The sequence below is a fragment of the Chiloscyllium plagiosum genome, unplaced genomic scaffold (assembly GCF_037043375.1).
Source record: "Chiloscyllium plagiosum isolate Xiang-an unplaced genomic scaffold, Cpla_swu_hap1 HiC_scaffold_11, whole genome shotgun sequence".
Classification (NCBI taxonomy): Eukaryota; Metazoa; Chordata; class Chondrichthyes; order Orectolobiformes; family Hemiscylliidae; genus Chiloscyllium; species Chiloscyllium plagiosum.
This window is the reverse complement of record NW_028270149.1, coordinates 20093842-20120302: the sequence shown is the minus strand read 5'-3', so window position 1 is coordinate 20120302 and position 26461 is coordinate 20093842. Positions and strand designations below refer to the sequence as shown.

Below are 26461 nucleotides of genomic sequence, written 5' to 3'. Positions count from 1 at the left end.
TTATGTAGAGAGGTTGCTGTCAGCTTTACTGGAATCAGTTATCTAGTAAGGTTTAAAAAAAAAAATCAAAAGCAATAAAATCGGAATTGTAAAGAATTGAACTGCTGGCTTTGAGCATGTAGCCCTTATTGAAGTTGCCGTGTACAATCTAAATCAATATCCTAGTGATAAAGACAGAGCTCTTTTTAAACACTTTGGTTAGTTTTCTCCAATAAAAAAATTGTTAAATGAGCCACAGCTTGGACTACAGCAACACTGCTTTACTCTTGGAAATGAATCCTGGTGGAAAATGATCGTGTAAGTAAATTATTTTGCAGATATGTTTGCTTCAATATTTAATGCCATTAATATAGGGCTTTGTATTACCTTCTTCCTTTCAAAGTTTTAACATAAGTAGTATCAGTCTCACAATGCTGTTTCTAGGATTCTGTCCAGCAGTTATGGGCAATACTTTACTACGCAGATAATGGACTTACAGATGCTGACCCACCCATCATCTGCATTCTCCACTCAGACCCAACAACGAGTGCTCCACTCAGACTGCAGATGAGTTTTTGTCATGATAGATCCTCTCTGTTAGTGGCTGTGATCCTTATTTTGCTGTCCTTGAATATTCCTTTTTTTTTCCCAAAAGGTAGTAAGTGGTATTCATGGGACATGAGCAACACTGGCTGGCCAGCATTTATAGCTTGTCCCTTGTTGACCTCAAGTTAGTGGTGGCGAGTGGTCTTCTTGAGCCACGGCAGACCATGTGGTTCAGGGACAGTCACACTTCCTGAGGAAGGAAGGAGGTTCCATGATCTTGACGAAGCATTAGTGAAAGAACAGTGATGTAGTTTCAAGTCAAGGTGGGGCGTGGATTGAGCTGAATTTGTAACTGCCAATGTCCCCACACATCTGTTCCCCTGGGCCTTCCAGGTGCTGTCTCTCAGAGGAACCCATGACAATTGCTATGGGACATCGTGTATGTGAGACACACTGTTGCCTCACTACTGTGCGCTTGTCCTGGAAGGAATGAAAATGTTGGAAACGATGAATAAGGAGACAGATTAAACAAATCCTGCACGATGACAAGCTTCTTAAATATTAATTGAGCTGCACTCACCAGGCAAATGGAGAGCATTATATCCCATCACTGACTTGTGTTTAACGGATGGCAGATTGGCTTTGAGAATCAAGGAATGGAGTAACTTGCCACAGAATTCCTGACCTCGGATTGATCTTGTAACCATGTTATTTATATGGCTGGTCCAAATCTAAATCGGTGATAACACCAGAATGTTGACAATGGAGGATTCAGTGATATAATATCACAGAATGTCAAGGGATAATTATTAGATTCTATTATTGGAGATGGAAATTACTTGGCCAGTGTGCAGTGTGACCCAAGCCTGGATATTGTCCAGGTCTTGCGACATTTGGACATGGACTGCTCCCTCTGAGAGGTTGCTAATGGTGCTGAACACTGTGCAATCATTGGTGAACATTCTCACTTCTGACCTTATGATGGGGGATGCTTATTGATGAAGCAGCTGATTCAGCTGAAGAGACAACCTTCAGGAACTGCTGCAGAGATGTTCTGGGACAGATAGCTCACTTCCAATAACCACACCCTGTGCCAGGTATGACTCCAACCAATGGCTCGTCTTCCCCGGAAGAGAGCGAGAGAGTAGAGTTAACATTTTGAGTTTAATGTCTACTCTCTGAACACCCCACTCCTGGAGTTTGGCTCTTCTGTCCATGTTTGCACCAAGGTTGTAATGAGGTCAGGAGCTGAGTGGCTCTGGCAGAACCCAAACTGAGCATTAGTGAGCAGGCAGGTGAATATGCTTCAACCTGGGCTTTTGCACTGCTGTACTGGGCTCTCCTACCATTGAGAATGTGGGTGCTTGTTGAGCATAATCATCTAGAGAGTTGGTTAATTGTCAACTACCATTCACAATTGGATATGGCAAGACCGTAGAGCTGAAATCTGATCCACTAGTTGCAGGACCGCTCAGCTCGGTCTAGAACTTGCTGCTTTAGCTACTTGGCACACAAGTAGTCCTGTATCATAGTGTCATCAGGTTGACATCTCAATTTCAGATATTCTTGCTCCTGATATGCCCTTGTGCACACTTCTTCAAACCAGGGTTGATTTTGCAGCTCCTCACATGTATTGATGTTGAATATAGTTCTGTTGCTGCAGATATCTCACAGGGTATCTCTCAAGAATAACCAGTTAGGAGTTGCTGGCCTGTTGAAAATCTATCCTATTCAACACCGTGATAGTACCACACAACACAACGGAGGGTATCCTCAAAGTCAGCTTTCCACTCCGTACATTCTTAACATTCCTATGTGATGTATTTTCACCTGCATAATGCACATATTAGCTGACAACCAAATACATGAATCACACAGAAGATATTTGCAAGCTCAGCTATGTATTTTACCAAAAACACATCTAAGCATTCAAAAACTGGGAGAATGGGAGAGATCTCATGCCAACGGAGGTATATCATGTCATTTTTATATATGCCATTAGCTATATATCAGGATTTCAAATGTATCCACATGGCTTGGGGGCCAACATAGTTCTAGATACCTTTCAGTTAGCAGTTATCCTCTTTCTTTTCTTAAATATATACAAAGATGTCATTAGCCAATTTCTAAACGTGTGCCATTGATTTTGGTTGATGAAATGAAGAGAAAAGAAGGGTATCTACTGAAACAAAAAAAAGGAGAGAGTCACAGCCCTTGATGTCAGGCCACATTTGACTTACTATGGCATCAAGGAGCCCTGGCAAAACTGGTGACAATAGAAATTAGGGGAAAAATTCTCTTCTGATTGGAGTCATACCTAGCACAAAGAAAGGTAGACATGGTTGATGGAGGTCAATCTTCTCAGCTCCAGGATACCACTTCAGGAGCTCTTCAAGGTAGTATCTTGGGTTAACCATCTCCAGATGCTTCATCAATGGCCTACCGTCCATCATAGGATTTAAAGTGGAGATTTTCACTGATAATTGCAAAACGTTAAGCACCAGTCATGACTGCTCAGATACTGAAGCAGTCCATGTCCAAATGCATTGTCCAGGCCTTGGTTGAAAAGTGGCAAGTAACATTTGTGCCACACTTGTTCTAGGCAATGAACATTTCCAACAAGAGAGAATATAACCAACTCTTAACATTTGATGACATTACCATCATTGAATTCCCTCACTATTAATATCCTGGGATTACCATTGATTATAACTGATCTGAATTAGCCATCTAAATGCAGTGGCCAAAAAAGCAGGTCAGAGATTACGAATCTTGCAATGGGTAACTTAGCTTCTGACACGACAAAGCCTATCCACTATCCACAAGACACAAATTGAGAGTGTGATGGAGTATTCCTCACTTTCCTGTGTGACTGCAGCTCCAATAGCACTCGAAGTCCAACACTATATAGGACAAAGCAGACCACTTGACTGTCACCATATTCACAGACATTCACTCCCTGGATGACAGTGTTTTAAGAAGGCAGTTCACCACCATCTTCTCAAGAGCAACGCAGCACCAGGAAATAAATGCTGGCCCAGCCAGCAATGCCCACATCCCACAAATGAATAAAAATAATCCAGTGAAACCCCTTCATAGAAACAAATTGAATTTGATGAATCTCAATTCAAGTTAAAATTGTGGAAAGAATCAGTCAGACCTGGGGAAGGTTAAAAAAAAGATTGTTCTAGTATGTTAAGAGCAATGTTAGTATTCCATGCCAATTATATGATATCAAGTGCATTTACCATCTTCAGTGTAAAACATCTTGGTGGAAAGCTTTGTGCGAAAGGATGATACTCGAGAGACATTGGCAGCGGTCTGATCAGTTTGTGGCACCCCATTTACAGACTTCGGAGCTGGCTTCAAACCTCCATCTTTCATTTTCAGTGCGGGTTTCCCTACTTCCGCCTCCGAGAATGGCCGCCAATTCTGGTTACCTGTGGCCTGCCGAAGAGGAGATTCGGTTTCTGCCACCTTCTGGCTGCCCAAACTTGGTCTAGTATTTCGCTGCAGAGGTACAGGGCTTGATTGGGAGGTCACGCCACCCGTATCTGGACTATTGGTGCCACTGCCATCATCGTTTTCTTCTTCCACATAGTCTGCAAAACAAGAGATTGTTATATTTGTAAAGATGTTTCCACCTGTTGACTATTTTCATCTTCAAGCGCTCCACAAAACAGGTACAAGAGGATAACCCATATTACTGCAGAGCGAGAAACTCCTCATTAAATGCTACTGTCCAAACCCTACTGGAATCACATGTGCATATATCCACACTTTTCCCCACAGCCATCCAGCAAAACATTCCAATAAAGAGGAAGAATTTTATAGCATTTGATCATTTCTGGCATTCAGTTAACGCCCAATTACTCAACCAAATTTTTATTCCCTCCTCACACCCAGAGAGATGTGAAATATATTAAGCCAGAGAAAAAGGATAATCAAAGATCATAAAATCCTTACAGTTTTGAAACAGGCTATTTGGCCCAACAAGTCCACACCAATCATGCCAAAGAGTATCCCACCCAGACCCATTCCCCTACCCTACTAATTTATATTTCCATAATCAGATTGGAAAATATTCCAAAAATACCTTTCAAATGATGTAAATGATCCATGACCTCTACACTTGGACGGAATACAGCAACATTTCCAAATGAACAGGACTACCCAAATAAACCTCATAATGCAAATGGTTGACACAGCGTTGTTACCATGAAAGCCAGAAGCCTGGGAAGTGCACTGGTTTCAGTTGCAGCCCCATTGATAAACTAATTGACTCAATAAGTTCCCATCCCAGTGAGACTGAACTAGGATCAGTTCTGGAAAACATCTCAGAGGCTCTCAACTCTTTCATGTTCTCGTTGCTGGATGATAAAGAGCAGTCACATAAATCATGAACATAACAGGTCTTAAACCAGTCATTTATTCATACAGCCCTACACAAGTGATACCTTGGAGCTAATGTGTGTAGAATTCCTCCTGTTGTTTTTCACTGGATACATTAATAGCAAATTAGGTCATATAGAACTTGGGTAACTGCTGAAAAAGGACAGCGTTTGCTGAAGTGTTTTGTTTTGCAGTCATTAGGGCAATTTGCAAGAATTACAGAAGGGAAAGGAAAACATTTTATCCTGCATGAGAAGAGTCCTGATTGGTTGACAATTGGAATCCACTTGAGCATTTAGCACTCTTCTCATGAGGAATAAAATGTTATATCTGTTTACTTTCATAATGCTCGCAAATTATCCTGACAAGTTAAAGAAAAGCTACAGAAAACCTTGTCCTTTGTCAGCAATACCCAAATCAATTTGGTCTGACCTTTACCCCTCTTCTGAGGGTATTCCACGAGTGAGTCAATTCATTACGGAATAGACCACAGAAATCAACACTTTGCCCATGCATTTACTGGATGCAAGTCCAGCTGCTGTGATGTCAAAAGGTTAATTAACTTTGACTCCAACCGCAAACAAGAATAATCAAATGTCAGTGTTCCCGTGGAAATCTGCACAATTTCCAACAAGCAGGTACCCCTGTGTATGCTAGAGTTGCACTGTTAGTAATTGCAAGCGCCAAATTGATTTGAAATAATTTCCAGAAATCCAATACTTCTACAAGAGTCCAGTAGAACTGGAATTTGTTAAAATTCAAAATTGTTGCATCACATTGCTCTTAAAACCAGACATTTCCTTAAAGCCTACATTAAACCTTTATTTTGGCCGGGGGAAATGAGGTGGTGGTGGTTGTATCTGGATTATTCCAGAAAGAAGGTTCTACTCTCCAAACATTAAACACATCCATCCAAATTCACATTGGTGCATGTTTTACACGTGTTCCAGTTCCAGTGATCATGGTTCCAATGCTGCATACATTTTAGCTCTCTTTTTTAGTCTAATATGGGACACGGGATTAGTTGGCAAAGGCAGCATTTGTTGCCCGTCCCTAATTGTCCTTGAATGGAGCAACTTGCTTGGCTGTTTCAGACAGCAGTTAAGATTAACCACATTACTCTGATTCTGGAGTCATTTGGAGGCCATGCCAGGCAAGATTGGCAGTGCTCTTTCCTTAAAAAGGACATTAGGGAGTCAGATGGATTTTCACAACCATCGATCCTAGTTTCATTCAAGATAAATACTGCAGATGCTGGAAATCTGAATCAAGCACGGAACATTGGATAAACTCAGGAGTTTTGGCAGCATCCGTGGAGAGAGAAACAGAGTTAATATTTCAAGTCTGGTATGACTCTTCTTCAGAACTTCACTACTTCTTGAGATCACAATTTCATGGTCACTATTGCAGAGATTAGTTTTCAATTTGACATTCACTCACTGAATGTAAATTCCATCAGTCGCTCTGATTTGAATATTGAGCCCATGTACCCACATTAGCCAGGACCTCTGGATTACTAGGAGAAAATAAGGACTGCAGATGCTGGAGATCAGAGTGAAAACGTTTGGCGCTGGAAAACCACAGCAGGTCAAGCAGCATCTGAGGAGCAGGAGAATTGAAGTTTTGGACGTAAGTCCTTCATCCTGATAGCTTATGCCCGAAATGTCAATTCTCCTGCTCCTTGGAGGCTGCCTGACCGACTGTGCTTTTCAAACACCATACACTCAACTTTGGATTACTAGCCCAGTATAAAGGGACACAAGTTTGGGCACCAACCCTCAGATTGCTAAAAAAAATTGCGACCTCAAATGAACAAAAATGTACTGACTGGAACAATTATAGAAATCCAAAGCTTGACCCGCTTTTTGAAATGGACATTGTTCTGGAGTAAGCAACTAAGTGTGATACTTCATTCACTGCACACAGGGAGATAATTGCTCTTTGGAAAGGATGTCAGCTTTGTAGATTCACTGTTAAAACAACAGGGAAACTTGAGGGAGCTTGGCACCATTCCTATTCACTGGCTATCCATAACCCGAGCCAGTTTGAGCAGCCCTACAGTACAAAAGTCAGCTAGAAAAAAAAATCTGATTTTTGTTTGAATGATTAAGAAACCTAGGTAAAGTGCCAAGGCTCCAAGGATCAGCCATCAGCAAAGTCAAATCATAAAAGAGACATGAGTCCAAAAAAAACACAGTTAATGGCTAGCCTACAGTCATTCTGGGTTTCAAAGTCTTCAGAGAGAGAGGAGGAGAATAATTCCGGTTGGAAGTGTGTGGAAAGTGGGATGCAATTATATAAGAGGACATTTTTTAAAGTAGGTGAGAAAAGAGGGACGTTTTAAAGATCCAATAATCATTGTATGTACACTCTCTGAGGGCAACAGTGACGGTCCAACAACGTGCCTACCTTCCATGTCAACCCTTTGAAGATAACCACCATTAGACAGCTCGTAGCGTGGCTCACAAACACAGCTTGGTGAATTAAACTGGGTCACTTATGGCTGTGACCCAGATGATAAGAGTAGTCCATTCTCTTGATGCAAGAACTCTTGTAATTCTGAAAGGTCAGTCAGTCAAGATCCTTGAAGGTCACATGTTGAGTTGGGTATGAGAGATTTGAAAATGGTGCATTAGGGGTGTAGGCTTCATATTAAATGTATCCATAATGTATCAGAGACAGCATCTGCCCAAACTTTATATAGCCTTAAATATTTTGGCTTTTTTAGTACATACTACCCAAATATTTTCAGCCAAAAAGGAACAAAAAAGATCAAAGCTATGAGAACAACTCTCTCCAGAATACTGCAACTTGAACCCTTCACAAATTAAATCCACAACCTCCGAGACAAGATAATTTTAAAGAAATCAATGCTCATAGCAAGTTAAAAATGGCCTATATAAAAAAAATTATATAAACTAAAAACACTATGATCAAATTTAAAAATAAAAAATGCAGGAAACACAATAGGACTAGCAACATTTATATGGGAGAGGAGAGAAAGGGGAGGGGGGAAAGAGAAAGGGGAGGGGGGAAAGAGAAAGGGGAGGGGGAAAGAGAAAGGGGAGGGGGGAAAGAGAAAGGGGAGGGGGGGAAAGAGAAAGGGGAGGGGGGGAAAGAGAAAGGGGAGGGGGGGAAAGAGAAAGGGGAGGGGGGGAAAGAGAAAGGGGAGGGGGGGAAAGAGAAAGGGGGAAGAAGAGAAAGGGGGGGGAGAAGAGAAGGGGGGGGAGAAGAGAAAGGGGGGGAGAAGAGAAAGGGGGGGGGGGGGAGAGAAAGGGGGGGGAAGAGAAAGGGGGGGGGGAAGAGAAAGGGGGGGAAGAAGAGAAAGGGGGGGAGAAGAGAAGAGAAAGGGGGGGAGAAGAGAAGAGAAAGGGGAGGAGAAGAGAAGAGAAAGGGGAGGAGAAGAGAAGAGAAGGGGGGGAGAGAAGAGAAAGGGGGGGGAGAGAAGAGAAAGGGGGGGGGAGAGAAGAGAAAGGGGGGGGAAAGAAGAGAAAGGGGGGGGAGAGAAGAGAAAGGGGGGGAGAGAAGAGAAAGGGGGGGAGAGAAGAGAAAAGGGGGGAGAAAAGAAAAAAGGGGGAGAAGAGAAGGAGGGAGAAAAGAAAAGGGGGGGAGAAAATAAAAAAAAAGGAGAAAAGTTGGGGAGAAGAGTGAGACCAACTTTCTCCTGTGTCCCCAGGCAAGGTTTCCCAAGTTTTTTTAAAAAATGCTTGGCAGGATACCACAAACTATTAAGCTTCCAAATTATTGGGGTGGGAAGGCAAATTTTTCTTCCTCACTAATGGGACATGGGCATTGCTGACTCACCAGCATTTATTGCCTATCCCTAGTTACCCTTGAGGTGGTGGTGTGCTGCTTTCTTCACCCACTGTAGCACACATGCTGTGGGGTGATCCACAATGCCATTAAGGAGAGATTTCAAGATTTTGACCCAGCAACAGTGAAGAACACTGATATATTTCCAAGTCAGGATGGGAAGTGGCTTGCAGAGGAACATGCAGGCAATAGTGTTTCCATATCATATAATCCCTACAGTCTGGAAACAGACCATTTGACCCAACATATCCACACCAACCCTCCAATGAGTAACCCACCCAGAGCCATTCTCCTATATTTATCTTTGACTAATGCACATAACCTACACACCCCAGAAAACAATGGGCAATTTAGCACAGTCAATTCACCTAACCTGTACATCTTTGAACTGGAGGAAGAAACCAGAACACATGGTGATAACCCATGCAGAAAATGTGCAAACGCCACACAGATTGTCACCAGAGGCTGGAATCAAACCCCGGTCCTTTGCGCTAACCACTGAGCCACCATGTCGTCCATACCTGGTACTCTTGACCTTCTAGATGGAAGTGGTCGTGGAACGTGCTGTCTGTGAACCTTCGGTGAATTTCAGCAGTGCACCTTGTTGATGGTACACACTGCTGCTACTGAGCAGTGATGGAGATAGGTGCTTGTGGCTGTAATGCCAGCCAAGAGGCTGCTTTATCCGGATGGTGTTAAGCTCGAGTGTTGTTGGAGCGAACACTCTTCCAGGAAACTGGGGATTATTTAAGCAGCTTCCCTTCTTTAATTACCTGCTTCAGTTGGTCATAACAAGGTTAATTTATAAAGCATTCCTCCCATATGGATGCCTTTCTCCCAGACCAAATTATGTTTTTAAAGGAAGCCAATTTAACCAGGGTTTCTTAGGTTAACAACAGAATGAGTTTTATCAGTTAATTTTTCTCAGGGGGTGGTAAATAGGGTCCAAGGCAATATGTTTGTTGGAGCAGTGTGCTTATACTCTGCAGCCCTGGGCAATACTCATCTGTTCGGAAAATGACATCACAGGAATTGACATCACCAACCCAAAGAAACCCAAACATATAAATAGAAAGCAGAAAACATCAGCAGTGCTTTGTCCAGAGGCCCACTGAAGATGTTACCTAGTATGTTCAGAAAATTGGAGAGTCAAAAAGTCACTCTGGCCTAAGTGAACTTGCTCTTTGAGGAATAATTTTTCAGAAGAGAGATTGCTCCTGACATCTTTATGAGGAACTGCTGTACACTGGATCCTCTAGGTACACTACACAACAAGATATTCCTCACGTTATGGATTCATCATTCCTTGAATGGGCCATTTCAGAGTCCAAGCGACATAACCTGACATTTGTATAACCCACCTGGGATGACAAAGACAGAGATTTCCTTTGTTTTGGACAGTCAAGGGAATGTGCCAGTATCTTGATTAAGCCTGTCTTGGTAGTTGATGGTACCTTACCTTCCCTACCTATGCAATATTCCAACCAGGTATCAGGGAGGGGTCAATTCTGGTCACTGCATTAACTTACAGTAGTCAATATGGAACTGTATAGTTTGGGCAGGAGCACAACTGGGCAGTTCCAGCTACCATTACTGGGTTCCAGTGTACAGTTCATCTCCTGAACCTTGACCAGCTTTTCTGAACCTAGTCAATTAGAGTGTTGACTTCTGGGTGGGACTTCTCCTACATCCACATCATGTAAAGCTAAGGTAGTGCTACCAAGATGGTCTCCACATAAACCCATTAATGCAGGCAGAAAAAAGCCTAGTTAAGTCCATTTGCTGATCTACACTAGGTGGCAAATGTGGATATTAAATTTGCTAGTATTTCTACATCAGGTTGGCAAGTAGGAGGAGGTTCAATGTAGGGTCATACCCACATCACCTCCTTCCAATTTATCCCTACCCTCATCCTATAGGTCATGGCAATGGGACAGATTGTTCATTACCTGTACGTTCCCTCGTGGTGACGGTATTCCTTTATCATGTAAGCATGACATAAACTTTGTTATTATTCTCCCCAGTCTGGGGTCTTGGTCAGATAATTCACTTCCCTCAACTCCTTTGCTATTTTGAACAGCATCTTTAAGGGTTTATCCAAAATTGGTAGGAACTTTAAAAGATAGTCCTCTGGCTGCAAGGTTTGGGCCGTGGCACATTTGACTGCCTTTGGTTTCTGCAACATTGGGAGATTTACAAGTATTCTCAGGTTGCTTCACAGGTCAATGCCCTCAGAGTTCTGCTGCAGTGTCTCAATATGGAGTGCTCATTCCTCTGTTCTGAAAACCTCTCTAAGCATAGTTTCAGAGGCCATTACACTTGCTGCCCATAAACTAATTCAAAGTTGACCAGAGCAAAACTGGTTGATTGTGCAAGTGACTTCCTGGCAGTGAAGGGACCTAGACCTTTACATCAACCATGGGAGCACTCATAGCACCATGCCCTAGTCATTGTCATTTAAGGTTTGCTGGTGTCAATCTGTAATAGGCTGAAGGCTTCTGCTGGATCAGGCTTTGTCAGGTTACCCAGGATGTTCTGGAATGTTTTGGATATTAAACTTGGATCTTGACTGACTGTATCTCAATGGGCAGGCCACATGAGAGATTGGATAAATTCCCTAAGAATGATTTTAGCTGAAATGGTTCACAAGGGAATAGCCTCTGGGAAACAGGTAGTCAGGTGCATGATGGAGGAGATATACACTGGTGGCCCCTTTTGTACTTAGCATTGGTCCCACACAGTCCATTAACATCTTGCTAAAGAGGTCCTCAAAAGCCAGCACAAGAGGCATAGGAGTAGGTCTTACTGCAGATTGACGCTTTCCTGCAACCTTGGCAGGTTCTTCAATGTTAAAACCAAGGATGTTAAAACTCCTTGTGGGTTGGTGGCCAGTGAAAATGACACCTGACATGGCATAGCAGAAAATGTGTTGCTGGAAAAGCGCAGCAGGTCAGGCAGCATCCAAGGAGCAGGAGAATCGACATTTCAGGAAGGGCTCATGCCCGAAACGTAGATTCTCCTGCTCCTTGGATGCTGCCTGACCTGCTGCGCTTTTCCAGCAACACATTTTCAGCTCTGATCTCCAGCATCTGCAGTCCTCACTTTCTCCCACCTGACATGGCATATACAACATTACCAGCCTTTGGAATTGTGAACTAAGAATAAAGAAAATGTACAGCCCAGGAACAGGCCCTTCGTCCCTCCAAGCCTGAGCCAATCCAAATCTACTGTTTAAACCTGTCGCCCAATTCCTAAGCATCTGTATCCCTCTGCTCCCCACCTACTCATGTGTCTGTCCAGACGCACCTTAAATGAATCTACTGTGGCTGCCTCTACTACCTCTGCTGGCAACGCGTTCCAGGCACCTACCACCCTCTGTGTGAATTACTTGCCGTGTGCGTGCACCTTAAACTTTCTACCTCTCACCTTGAAAGAGTGACCTCTTATTATTGAATCCCTCACCCTGGAAAAAGCTTATCTCTATCCACCCTGTCTATACCCTTCATGATTTTGTAAACCTCAATCCAGGTTCTCCCCCACCCCCAATCTCCCTTTTCCTAATGAAAAGGATCCTAACCTACTCAACCTCTCTTCGTAGCTAACACCTTCCATACCAGGCAACATCCTTATAAACCTTCTCTGCACCCTCGCCAAAGGGTCCACATCCTTTCGGTAATGTGGCGACCAGAATTGTACACAGTATGCTGAATGCGGCCGAACCAATGTCTTGTACAATTTTAACATTACCTGCCAGCTCTTATAACTCAATACCCCGTCCTATGAAGGAAAGCAAAGCATATGCCTTCTTGACCATTCTATCCACCTGTGCTGCCACCTTCAGGGTACAATGGACCTGAACTCCCAGATCTCTCTGCTCATTAACTTTTCCCAAGGCTCTTCTGTTTACAATATAGTTCGCACTAGAATAAGACTTGCCAAAATGCATCACCTCACATTTGCCTGGATTGAACTCCATCCGCCACTTCTCCGCCCAACTCTCCAGTCTTTCTATATTCTCCTGTATTCTTTGACAGTACCCTATGCTTTCTGCTACTCCACCAATCTTCCTGTCATCTGCAAACTTACTGATCAGACCAACAATGCCCTCTTCCAGATCATTTACGTATATTACAAGCAAGTGGCCCCAGCATTGATCCCTTGGAACGCCACTGGTCACCTTTCTCCATTTCAAGAAACTCCCTTCAACTACTGCTCTGTCTCCTGTTGCCGCTGCCTGACCTGCTGTGCTTTTCCAGCCCCACTCTGATCTAAACTCAGTTCTTTATCCACCTAGCTAGAACACCCTGTGCACCATGTGACATCACTTTCTCCATGAGTTTACCATGGGGGTATTTGCACTATTTTCCATGGTACATCAGTGCCACCCACTACCAGCCTACTCCCTAATTGCCAGTCAGCATGAAGATCTGTTTCCTCACCAACACCTCATTTTAACATTGTGGTATTTGAGGTTTACTTCTCTCTCAGCTTCAATGTGAGTAGCCAGGACTAGTGTTTTCAAACAGTGGATTGGGTTTCTGAGCTGCAAGTACAGTCCTATTTATTAACTCTTTGTGGTCCTCTGCAGTCCTGAGAATGATTTCAGATAGCCAGACCAGAGGGAGTGCTGTTTGTATCATTACATCAGGTTCCACTGGCTGAGTTGGTCTGGCCATAGACTGCTTAACCCTATACAGTCAGAGGTGGTGCCAAGCCAGTCAGTCTCTCAGACTTGAATGGGCTTCCCAAAATTCATTTGATTTTACCTATTACCTTTGATTCCACCAAGTCATTGCCTGTAGACAGGATTGCTTGCTCCTCAGCAAACTGGGGATGACTCCCACAGTTACTGGTCCCGACACAAGATCACATTGCACCCAGTAAAAGGCATATGCTCTCCCACTCTGGTGGGAACATCATGCCCTTTCCCAGTAGCAGATTTTAGCTGACCCTCAGTACCCAACAGGCTTGCTTGCCTCACCTTGAGGAAATGTAGCCAGCTACTTTAGATCCAAGGTCCCCGGTTCTCCGATAAATCCCACTGGTTTCTCCCATAACCTCCAGCAGTTGAGCAGGACTCGCCCTATTTTTTGGCAGTTGAAACACAACTCTTTTGGCCTCATTTTAAAGCTATCAAACATTCTGTCCCGAGGAAGGCTCCCAGCTCTTCCCTATCACTCACCTACCTCGCACCTTTCCAGTTGGTTGGTGGTAGAGGGGGCTTACTTTGGAAATAGGGGTTTGTGGATCAGCTCACCATCATTGGCCAACGTGCCTGCCTGTCTGGACCCAATAACTCTACGTTCCTCTCTTTTGGGAGGGGAATTATTCCTCAAGGATAATTAATTGACATTTTTCATCAGTGGCCACACAATCTTTTTAGGTTCCAGGTACATCTGGTCAGGCCACTTTACTAGCAGTATGGAATTTTTAATGGTATGACAGTGGTTTTAACTCAAATGCACTTAAAATTGTCTTTTTTTCACTATTTCATAATCTGGGACTCTTCCCTTAGACAATAGGAAGCAAAACTCACGCGCTTTTCCCGAAAGCCTATCTACAGTAATTAGGATCAAATGTTAGAGTGACCTCTAACTGCCATGCTACCCCCATGCTTCTGTCTCCTTAAACTTAGCAATCAAATGAGCAAACCAAGTATCCTCCGCGATCAAGACTGAGCCAGTGTCTTCATGCAACACAACGGAGTTCCTGTTCTGTAACTGAAGTTTCCTTAGTTCAAACACACTTTCAAATCACTTTTCCTGAAATTCTCTTCTCTCCTTGCTCTTACAGCTCACTCTCTTTCCCATTTCTACCCACAGCATGCAGACTGCAGCAGTTCAAGACAGCACACTGCCACCTTCTCAATGGCACCTCGGAACAGGCAATAAGTGCTGGCCTACAGCGACTCCCACATCCTGAGAGAATTAAAAAAATTCTTTTTCTTCCTTTGCTCTAGCTTGAGTCCATTTAATCTATTCATTTCATCATCCTCAATTTCTATCTGTAAACTACTCAGCCAACCCTTTGGAAATGTTGGATTCTTATCCTAGAAATTCTCAGCAAAAACTAACTGCTTATGCAACAGAACTTTTAAACCCTCAAAAAATTACTTCCCCTAATTTTGCCAGGAACGTGCAACAAATATGAATTTACATGCTGTTGTGGCACAAAGTCTTTGGCAGTTCTTTTTCTTCTTTAAAATTAGTTTCAAAGTGACAATTTATCCACCCGAATTCTTTTGTTTTGTCTATGGGTCCAGATGACAGACCGTCCTCCAATTTGACACGGCCAGACCCTGGGTGGGGTTTCCTAGGTTGTCACATTTGGAGACCGAATCACTCAAATTGTGGCACTTGCAGATGAGAAGGGGAGGAACTGGCTTCCCTCATCTCACCTCCCCTCTTCCCAAGTTGGTTCCTACAAACTTAATTTGAACAAAAGACCCCTAACCTTTTGGCGTCATTCTCCCAAACCAAATAAATTTATGTTTTAGAAGACACCCAGTTTAACCAGGCACTCTTAGGTTAATGAAAGTCAGAACTTGTCAGTCACTACGCACTAAAAGAATGAATAACAACACACTCAGGTTAGTAATAAGCAGCAAGTCCAATAAAAGATAAAAGCTCAATCTCTGTGTGGTTAATGTAGAATAGGTAGTGGCAAATGAATAATTTAACAGTCAATTTTGGGGATTCTTGGTTTCTGCAGATTATTTGAAATTCTCATCACATTTGCTTTCAACAGTTGGCTGTATGGCAGCAAAGTGAGAGAGTCCTAATGTTTTATTTTGACTGCCTTGTTAGCTATCTGGCTTCTAGTGCTTAGAGTAAGAAAACCCTTTTACCTGCAATGCAGGGGTTATTGGCGGGTGGTTCGTTTATCATTTTCACAACACAACAGCTTTCTTTTCCCCCATATGAACCTCAGTTCACTAATACACCTTCGCCCAGTAGCACACAAACCAGCCCATTGTTTGTAAACTCCTGGAATGGCAAACCACTGAAAAGAAGCCTACAAATGGAAGGTTCTGAGAAGAGGGTTGTGGGGGAAAATAGTCAAGTCTCTCATTTTCTATTCTCTCGCTGTTTTAAAAATTCCCTGACATTCTACAGGCGCAACATTCCATGGGTCCCACATGGGAAATTTCCCAACAGCACTTAAATTTATAGCAGCCTTTTGAGAGATACTTTTGGAATTACAAGTTAAAGTATCCAAAAGACTTTGCGGATCTAATCAGTTGTAATGATGCTAGGATATAGCACGCCTAACCCTGCTCTAAACATTCATTAATGAGCTAGGCCTGTTATGTCAGCAGTCACACAGTGGAAAGTAAAACTAATCAACACGAACATTACACAAAGGGTAGAAAACATTTGGAATAATCTTCCAGTGACTGGATAGAGACGGAAAACTTAAGTGGTACTCAAAGTATAGAAGGCACATCTGGGAAAGCTGGAAGCTGAGAGGAATACATTTCAGAGCATGAAATGGTCTTCATGTTTCACATTTGCGTTAATCAGATTTTATCTGCATCTCATCAAAACCCCTTCCCCCTCTCTCAGTCAGGGAGTCAGTGAAAAGGCAGCCCTGTGCCATGCAAGCTGTGCAGTCACATAATTCCATCACAAATGGAAACAAAAATTGGGGGGAAAAAAAGGTGGGCATCTCTTACTAACACATGCTCACTGAATTAAATTCCTTCAATGCCAACCCTGTAATTAGGATTCTGACATACAGACTGTGTAATTAAACTGCAGAAACATATTTAAAAAAAGGAATAACAAGGATTTTGATAGGCTATCCAGCTAACAGCTGCAAGCAATTGATCGAACCAGACAACACTGGCCTCACAAAAGAGACAAGCATTGGCGCCAAGCGGCGAGAGCTACAGACACGTATAACGATCAACGCCATAAAATCAACATCCAGCATTGCTGGCCGATAAATGCCTGCTTAATAGAAATATATCTGTGCGCACAAATCCAAGAGAAAATAAAATGCAGCCCTATTTCAACTTTACAGAATGTAAGGGGCAAGCGCAGGATCTAGTTAACCAGCTCCTGTCCCTTGGCATAGTTGGTTGTCAACTACATGAAAGAAAAGGGCAAAGGGCAATGCCGAGAAATTTCCATTACTCTACATTTCAGTGAGCATGGAAAGTCCAAGTGGGAAGCAGCAATCCGCTCTCCAAAATTGTGCCAATGGAGATTACCCAACGGAATACGTTGGCTGATTGGATGAGAATGGAGGCAAGGATTGAGGTGGGAGGGCTGAGCTGGGCACTGCACTATAATTGCAGCATTTATTCACAGTGTAACAGTTAATTAATATGCTCACAGTTTGGAATGGTTCACTGTAAATCTTCATCCCAGAGGCTCATTACGTGCTAATGGCTCAGTGGGTAAATCCTCTAGAATGTTAATTCTAGTTATACAGAGAAAACAAACTGCTGTGCAGCTTAGTGAGATGTTGCAATGAATTTTATGGAAAAGAAGTATTATGCTCAAACAATTGCTGGTCATGCCAACTGTGTGAGATTGCCAAAGATATTTTGCAGAGATCTCTGGGTACCAGCTACCTCTCCAGGTAGCTACTGGGAGCAAAGATCTAGTTATTGAACTTAGAAAAATCAATCTTTCCTCCTGTCTTCAGCCAATATCTACACCTTTGTGCTTTCTAGCTTGCTTACCCATTTGTAATAAGGCAGCAGAAAGCTGGCTCACTTTTACGCTGCATTTGTAAAGCTAATCTCACCACCACCCCGATTCAGATGATTTATCTCAATGCAAAGAACAGCTTTGTTTCTTCCTTATCTGTTGGACTCAGGAATGTGAAGGGCAACATTACTACGCAAGGCACCAGGAGGAAAGTGATGAGCCACCTACATAAACAGTCAAAATGTGTTTAGCACATTTAGGACAAAACGGGAATCGCATTGCAAAATAGAGAAGGATAGAGATTGCCAGTTGAAATTTTGTGAAGGATGTGTGAGCAAGAAGAAAACTCAAACTTGAAAATGGGGAATAAAAAAAAATCTCAAGGTTCTACATTCTACCAATTTCCTGCATGCTTCAGAAAATGGGACAATAATTAAAAGATTTGTGAAAGAAAATCAAGGTCTTAGGAGTACAAATCAAAGACAAAGAAAAACGCAGCCCTACTTCAATACTACAGAATGTAAGGGACAGGCACAGAATCTAGTTAACCAGCTCCTGCCCCTTGGCATAGTTGTTCATCAGCCACATGAAAGAAAAGGCAAAGGGCAACTTTGGAGACCACAACATGACTTTGAAATAAAGGATCAGCCATGAACACATTGGATAGCAGAGTAGGAACTGTATGGCTTACTCCTGTTCCTGTAAGCTGTAAGCTAAAAATTTAGCTGTAAGCTAAAAATTGTAAAAGCAAAAAAGAACTTCAAAAGGTGACATCCACAAAAAGAAAATTTTGGTATTTTGATCATTTGACCAGAAAGCCACCAATCTGAAAAGCTACAGAGATCTCTGCTCAAGGAAAAGCAGAGCGCTGCAGAAGAAGGTGCCGATTGAGATGTAGTTGGATGGTGGGTGTCAGTGCAAATGCAAGTGGGCTACAACAGGTAGTACAGGGTGGCACAAGACACACGAACATGGCATACAACGGTAGGTCTCCTGGTAGGAGTAGTTACAAGCAACAGCAAGTTTAATGGCCAGGAAAAATTCAGGGAAGTGGGCATCCTAGCAATAAAGGGAGAAGCTATTACCACACTGTACAATGAACTGGAACTGGCCAGTGAATGGCAAGTGAAGTAATTAAGGATGGCACAGTTGAAGTTCAACTTACGGGAAGTACCAGAGTAGGTAATCTACACAGCAAACTGACTTCAGAGGAGAAAATTCCCAGACCAAAGTATGTGAAGAGAGACTTTTCTCCATGCAAATGAGTTTGTTGAAAAATTGCAGAAAGAACATTCAGGGAATATAATCATTCCTCAGTGAGTATTCATGACTTTTTTTTTTAGAAACTTAGGAGACTTTGCCCCATTCTAAACCCTCCAAATCAGTGCAAACATTTCCTCCTTCATGTTTTGAAATATTGAACAAATCACCCCTCGATCTTCTAAACGCCAAAAATCAACAGGTGGCCAAGACTGTAGGAACGTATGCACCAACATTCTGCAGATTGTTAGTAATCAGAAACTGAAATGGACCAGACAACGACAGTAGTTACAAGATCAGGGAATTCTGTGGTATATAGTTCAACTTCTGACTCCCAAAATCAATCCATCATCTACAATTTGAAGGCTAAGATTGGGATGGAATAAGTCTTGCTTGCTTGGATGGGTGCAACTCCAACAAACAAAAAAATCTCATCATCCAAGAAAAGTAGCTTGCTTCATTGACACCTTACCCACCACCTTCCATATTGAATCACTCCACCACCACCAAAATGGCAGCTCACATCATCTTCGAGTCGCACTGCAGCCACTTGCAAAAACGTTCCTCATTTCTCAAACACATGACCATGACCACCCAGAAGCACAAGCAACAGGGTGCACCTGGGCACCACCACATGCAGGTTTCCCACTATGCCTCATGCCATCTTGCCTTGGAATTGCATTGCTATTCCTTCATTGGGTCAACATCATTTAATTCTTTGTAAAACAACACTGAGACTACCTACATCACATGGACTGCAGCAATTCAAAAAGGCAGCTCACCACCACCTTGTCAAAGTTAATTGGGGGTGGACATCAATTGCTGGCCAAGCCAGAATCACCCATATTCCCAGAAAAGAATGAACAAAGATCAAGCACAAACTCGTGAATGAAGTGGAAAGTTATAGACATGAATGAAAGCATCACAAGAGTTCCTGCACGAGGGGAGGAGAAAGAAGCCTCCCCCAGTAATGGATGTATGATAGGCAGATGGATTTTAAGAATGTGACCACGTGTACTAGATAGCAGAAACCAGACTCTTTCCTCTCTCACTTCGACCCAGCATTGAACCTTCGTGGAGCTTGATACACAAAATCATCAGTCACATCAGAGTATATGAACAAAGCTCAGTTTCACAACATCATGTTGCTTTAAAATGGCAAAGACACCGGTACTGACCTTCCATATCCTTGAAAGAGGAAGAGTCGAGGTTAGTCCGAGGGCGGGCAGCACGTTTGGAGATTGTGATTGGCTGCCGCTTCCTGGGTGCGGCTCTGGGGGGTGGTACTGGGGGAGCCGCATTCTCCTCTGGTGGGAACTTAAAAATCTGAAAAATTGAAAAAACAGTAGAGGGACATTTTCAGAATCTCTTTCAGAGCTTCTCCTCACCAACCCCCATGGTGTTCATTTCTTCAATGGCTTTCACTTAAAAATGTCTCAAGGATAGAATTTCTGTGGACTCTGTCCAACCTGTGGCCCTCACCTTTGTTAGACAAGCTTTTGTTCTGAAGACAACAATGGGAGATCAAGGAACTAGCCAAGGAAATTCCAGATGCATATTTGTACCTCCAGCAGGGAACTGGGAAAGTGTACCAAGCTCAAATTGTGTCAGAGCACTGGATTAACAGCAGCAACATTACAGTCATTAACGCAGGATGCTTCCTGTGAGGAATTATTGAGCCACCCAGAGAGAAGCAGCTAGATTTGAACAAATAATTAACACAAGTTTCAGTTACACACTGTTAATCCAGCTCCCTCAAGTCATCAGGTTCAGTAACTCCAGTCCAGTTCAACAGGGTCATCAGGATTCACTGTTCAGTTGATTTATATTTAACAATATTTATTTAAAGATCACAACAGTTCTTTGCAGCACAGTTTAATCTTTAGTGAAGAAACCTGAGGGCACAGCACACTTTCTGAAAGGACTCTTGATAGAAGAGAGGCAGAGTGAAGCTGAATGCTTTAATATTTTAGGATGTGGGTTGACACCATGTTGTTATATGGTAAGTTCATGTTCTTTACAGTGTTGTGTGGTGGATGTGCCAAGTTCCGGCCATATGTTTTATTATGTGGATGGCAAAAACAAAACTATTAAATCAAAAGTGAAAAAAAAAGATATTCCACTGTATAGAGGCCACTATTATAAATCTTAATTGTGGCTGAGTGGCAATATTTCCAGAGTCAGAACACTGTGGCCTCTAAGCGCCTTTCCAGAGATTTGAACATTCACCTAGACTGACTGTCCAGTGTAACGCTAAGGGAATGCAGCAGTGCCTGAAGTGCTATCTTTCAGAGAAAATGTTAAAATCAAGGCCATGTTACCCTCTCAGTTAACGGAACTGCCTCAAACACCCCAGGAAATACAGTAGCAAGCCACTTAGCTCAAGGACAATTCAGAATGGGCAGAAAACACTGGCCTCATCAACAACATTCACAGGCCATGAGAAGAAAAAAAAATCAAATTATTTCATAGAATGTGAGCATGGCTGGCAAGGCTCAAGTTTGCTGCCAAGTCTAATTATCCTCAGACTGAGCGGCCCACCAAGCCGTTTCAAAGGACAGTTAAAAATTAACACATTGCCATGGGCCTGGAGTCACATGTAGGCCAGACTAGGTAAGAATGGCAGATTTCTTTCCCTAAATGGACATTAATGAACCAGATATTCTTTTAAAGCAATGATAGTGTTATGGAACTATGACTGAAACTGATACTCCAATTTGTTTATTGAATTTAAACTCCATCAGCTGCCATGGGTGGTATTAAAGGTATGACTACTGCACTCAGGCTCCTTTGCATGTGGAGAAGGAAACTCTAAATTACACATAGGTACTGCACAGTGTCTTTGTGCAAAGGAGCATATGAGAATGGGAATTTGAACTGTTGTGACCCCCGAGCATTAGCCTCTATCTCTGGATTACTTGCCTAGTGACATGCTCAGCTGGGCTTGGAAGATCCAAGAGCATCTTTTGAAAACCAGGAGAGTTGCCTGGTCAATATTCACCCCCTCAAACAACATCACTGAAAACAAATATCAGGTATCATTTCATAGTGGGGCCTTGCTGTGCCGAAATTCGTTGTCATATTTTGCATAGAAACAGCTGCACTTCAAAAGTATGTTATTGGCTGTAAAGTACTTTGAAATGTCTTGAGGTTGTAAACAATACAATATAAATAAACATCCCTCTCTTTTCAATTAGGATCTAGTTTTATGATATGATTAACAAAAATCCGTCTTTCACTCTTGACCTACCCTTTTTGCCTTTAACCATCTCTGCACCCCATTATTCTGCCACTTTATACGGTCCCTTGCACAAAGGCACTTTGCAGTACCTATGAGTTTCCTTCTCCTCAACCAAAGGAACCCAAGCCCAGTAGTCACACCTTTAACGCTACCAATGTTTGGAGCCAGTGAACATATTAAAGACCAGTTCGGAAGTGTAGGACCTTGTGGACTGGATGACTGAGCACGAATCGTTATTAGCAGCTTAGTTGCTACAATTTGCAGCACTTATGTGGCCAATAGGAGAGATCACATAGCAAAAATATTTTCTTGCTCAAAGCAACTATTTAATTGATTCCTAACTTGACTATAATTATTATTATTTTTTGGAAACAGGTCTCTGGAAAGCCGAGCAAGCATGAACAACAGCATAAGCAGCGAAGCATTCCCAAATAGTCCTTTCACTTCTGGTTCGGATTTGACAGTACCTTTTCATAATGCTCAATCAAGATTTCCACAACAATGTTCTGAAACTTGATGTTTATCATGGCCGCAACTGTATCTTCTTGTGCTCTCATTAATGTCGGTCCAAAGATCACCCCCATGTTGAAAGCAGTCATCAAGTTCTTCTTATTCTGGCTACAAACACTGCACAAACACAGAACACAGTCATTTGCTGATGACACAAAGCAAGAGCAAAAAAGATTACACCTGTTCATTCCAGCCCTGCTTCTCGAATACTCATTAGGGACAAACCTGCAATCCTGTCCAATCTGTCCTGTGTACAGCTGGTTCTATGCCACTAGTCGTTGGTTCCTAAAAATGACCCACCAAGGACCCCAGTTTTGTCAATAAACAATAAATGCCAATTTTGTTAAAGATACCAAAACAGCAATGTAAGACTTTGGCCTATGTCAGTTCCTTTTCACACTTTGGAGCTTGCTCTACCAGTCTATTTTTTTATTTGAATATCTGGTTGTGACCTCATCCCCATTTACTTTGTCTGCCCACCCCCATCCCCTCCCCCCTGAATCTTTGATGCCCAAAAATCTAAAACACTGCCTTGAATAAAGTCAATGAGCCAACCTCCACTGCTTTCTGGAAAGAATTCTCGAAACTGACAACCCTCAAGAACAATTCTCCTCAACTCCATCTTAAATTTTTATTATTAAACTGTGACCCTCAGCTCTTCCCGGAGAATAGGAGTCATCCTCCCAATACCCATCCTGTCAGAACCCCTCTGGATCTTATAAATTTCAATAAGCTCACCGCTCATTCTTTTAGACCTCAATGGATGAAGGCCTGTTTTGTGAACTTTCTTGATAAAGGTAAAACAAGAATGTGTCGAGTGAACCTTCTCTACACTGTTACCAATGCAAACATACCCTATTGCAAATAAAGGAGACCAAAACAGTAGAGTCCCAAGAACAGATGAAAATTACAAAGACTGGACAGAAGGGAGAAGATAGAAGACAGAAGGGAGAATCCTCTGCAGTTTAATGTCAAAGTGACTTTGTAGAGAACAGACAGGTTCATACCTTTCTCACTCAACTATTGCAAAAGCACAACAAGGAATCAGATTGAAACTTCTACAAGTATGTACTTTAGTTTTTTCAGCAATAATCAAAATTCACCACTTTCTCAACACTTTAGATGTAAGAAGTTTGCAACAAAAGGAATAAAAGATGAAGTCATTTTTATCCAGACATTATTAGCACCGATCTGTTACAAGGTCAGTACTCTTTCTTAGATAGAAACAAGTTACTGCAGATGCTGAAATCTGTACTGAAAACAAATGCTGGAGGCAGCATTCATGGAAAGAGAACAAGCTAATGTTTCAAGTCTAGATGATTCTTCATCAAAGCAGGGCTGAAAAGTCATCTAAACTCAAAATGTTAGCTTGCCTTCTGTCCATGGATACTGTCTAACCTGCTATGATCTCCAACATTTGTTGTTTTAAGTACTATCCCCTGTCCAGGAGTGGAGAAGTATATAACTTCCAAACAGATACGTTTGAGCATAACCTAAAAGTGGAACTAAGTGGTGGTGCAGCATGGGAATACTCAACTTGAGACAGTGACTTTCATTTCTCCCTTCAAGTTTCTCATTTGGAAATGGAGAAACCTCCTCTGTTTTGGTTGCCCAAAACACTTGGGTGCCCATTCTCCAGCCAGTTCACAATGACAAGGAAGCAGTGATCCTAAACAATAGGGCTGCCGCAGATCTAATTCATACACGTATCAGAGTCAGACATGGCTGCACCATCACTCTGTCGCTGTACCCAATCTTCCTTGCTGCAATGCTTCAGCTCACTCTGAGCAAGCTGCTGCAGTGATTGTAAGAGGGCAGCCAGCTGGACCTCAGAATAGGGAGTTTCCTAATTGGGGCTGGTAATGTAAAAAAGGGGAGTGTCACAGCTACAGACACCAATAGCTGACTCTGAAGAGGCAGTACTAGGGTCAAGGATTGTTTGCGTTTAAATAAAGGGTGATTTGGTGACAGATACTAGCCTCTGGAGTTACTGCAGCTCCCTGTTGGTGTGGAACAGGAATCTGTTCAATCTCTACCCCTGAAGATCCAAGTCATCGTCAACAGCTTCAACTGAGGCACAGAAGAGCATGGGCTTTAAACTAAAAATATTCAGAACAGCCTGTCCCCACTACATTACACTGCACCTCTTGGGTTATCAAAATCCACAATAAGGCTTTGTACAATGTGACCATTTGCCACATCATGGGAGCTTATAGTCAACATGGGCAGATATCAAAAATGAAGTACAACACTACCTTCAGGTGTGTCAGGGTGGACTCTGGGCTACTGAGGGAGACAGCATTTGAAGAGCACAACTTCAAGACCAGCACCAAGCTCATGGGCTACTTGGCAGCAGTGATACTCAGTCTCAGAGAGGCAGACTATCTACAGCAGGCACCTCTATACCCTGGAGAGATACCACCAGTGCTGCCTCCTTAAGGCTCTGCAAATCCATGGTCAGGATAGAAGCGCCAATGTCAGAGTTCTTGCTCAGAACAACATCCCCAGCAACAAAGCACTGACCACATCAACCACTCTCGATCACGAGAGACTGTCAAAGACAGTATGAAGTCTGTTTCCAGAGTTGAAAGCCCAAATGCTGTAAAGAAGCTCCCGAATTTGACACTGTAGTACAATAATCACAAAAAAAATGTTTGGCTGCACTGACATGATGAACTTGTCCAAAGACAGTGCACTAAAGAAATTACCACAACTTTCCCTTAGCTAACTGCCAATGTTTTTCAATATCTTTTACTGCCCAAGGTCAAACCATTGTAAGGTGTGAAACAAGCCGAAAAATGAAATCTTTTTTACATATTTGCTATGTCACTGTTTTCAATTGTCTTTTGTTTTTTGAAACCAAAAACATATAGCTGTTTGAGAGCAAATCAAATCACACAGGGCAGCACAGCAGCTCAGTGGTTAGCACCGCTGCCTCAGTGCCAGGGACCCGGATTCAATTCCAGCCTCAAGCGACTGTGTGGAGTTTGCACATTCTCCCAGTGTCTGTGTGGGTTTCCTCCAGGTGCGCTAGCTTCCTCCCACAATCCAAAGGTGTGTAGGTTAGGTGAATTGGCCATATAAATTGCCCATTGTGTTCAGGGATGTGTAGTTTAGACGCATTAGTCAGAGGTAAAGGTAGAGTAATGGGGAACGGGTTTTGGTGGTATACTCTTCGGAGAGTCGATGTGGATTTGTTGGGCATACATTGGCCTCCTCAGCCACCTCAAAGCTCCATCAATGTGGGCAGGTGCCCTCAAACTCAACTTAGAGAGTGACACAGAAACAGACCCTTTGGTCCAACTCACCATGCCGACCAGGTATCCTAAATTAATCTAGTCCCATTTGCCAGTACTTGGCCCATATCCCTTTAAACCCTTACTATTCATGTATCCATCCAGATGCCTTTTAAGTGCTGTAAGTGTACCAGCTTCTACCAATTCTTCCGGCTGCTCAGTCCATACATGCATCACCCTCCGCTGAAAAGGTTGCGCCATAGGTCCCTTTTATATCTTTCTTCTCTCACCCTAAACCTACACCCCAGGGAAAAGACCTTGTCTATTTATCCTATCCATGCCCCTCGTGATTTTATAAACGTCTATAAGCCACAGACTCCGACGCTCCAGGGAAAACAGCTCCAGTCTTTTCAGCCTCCCCCCGTAGCTCAAATCCTCCAACCCTGGCAACATTCTTGTATATCTTTATTGAACCCTTTCCAAGTTTCACAACATGCAACTTATCATCGCTTTACTCTGCAAATAAAACCAGGAAGACAGACGTGGACGAAAATGGGTTAAATAGCTGGAATCTGGACAATACATTCTTTGCATGTTAGCACCTCAAACATATCAACTTAACTCCCCAACTCTTAAAACATGGAACCATTTACTAGTCAAATGCCTCATGGTGAGCTTCTGAGAAATTGGTTCCTGTGATACTTACTTCATGAGATGTTTAATTATAAGTTCCAGCATTTCCCGGTTTTTCTCTGGTAGTTTATACACCAAGGAGTGAATGGCACCAAGTCTGTAATCCAGGTTGTCAGATTCTGTAACACAGC

At 42.7% G+C, this 26461-nt stretch overlaps 1 protein-coding gene across 5 annotated transcripts in view; it reads right to left on the bottom strand.

The window, feature by feature from the left end:
• Window positions 1-26461, bottom strand: part of ophn1 (oligophrenin 1) — a 211465-nt gene that overhangs the window by 42972 nt on the left and 142032 nt on the right. For 3 of the 5 annotated variants that reach the window (XM_043705050.2, XM_043705051.2, XM_087991884.1), the window contains exons 17-20: window positions 26344-26449; window positions 22359-22518; window positions 19829-19976; window positions 3774-4127 (exon numbers count right to left, since the gene is read on the bottom strand). In XM_043705050.2, the coding sequence (XP_043560985.2) occupies window positions 3774-4127; window positions 19829-19976; window positions 22359-22518; window positions 26344-26449 (768 nt within the window). Of the gene's footprint in view, window positions 1-602; window positions 1006-3773; window positions 4128-19828; window positions 19977-22358; window positions 22519-26343; window positions 26450-26461 lie in introns of those variants that run through there. The other 2 variants (XM_087991885.1, XM_043705052.2) reach the window with 2 other exon arrangements.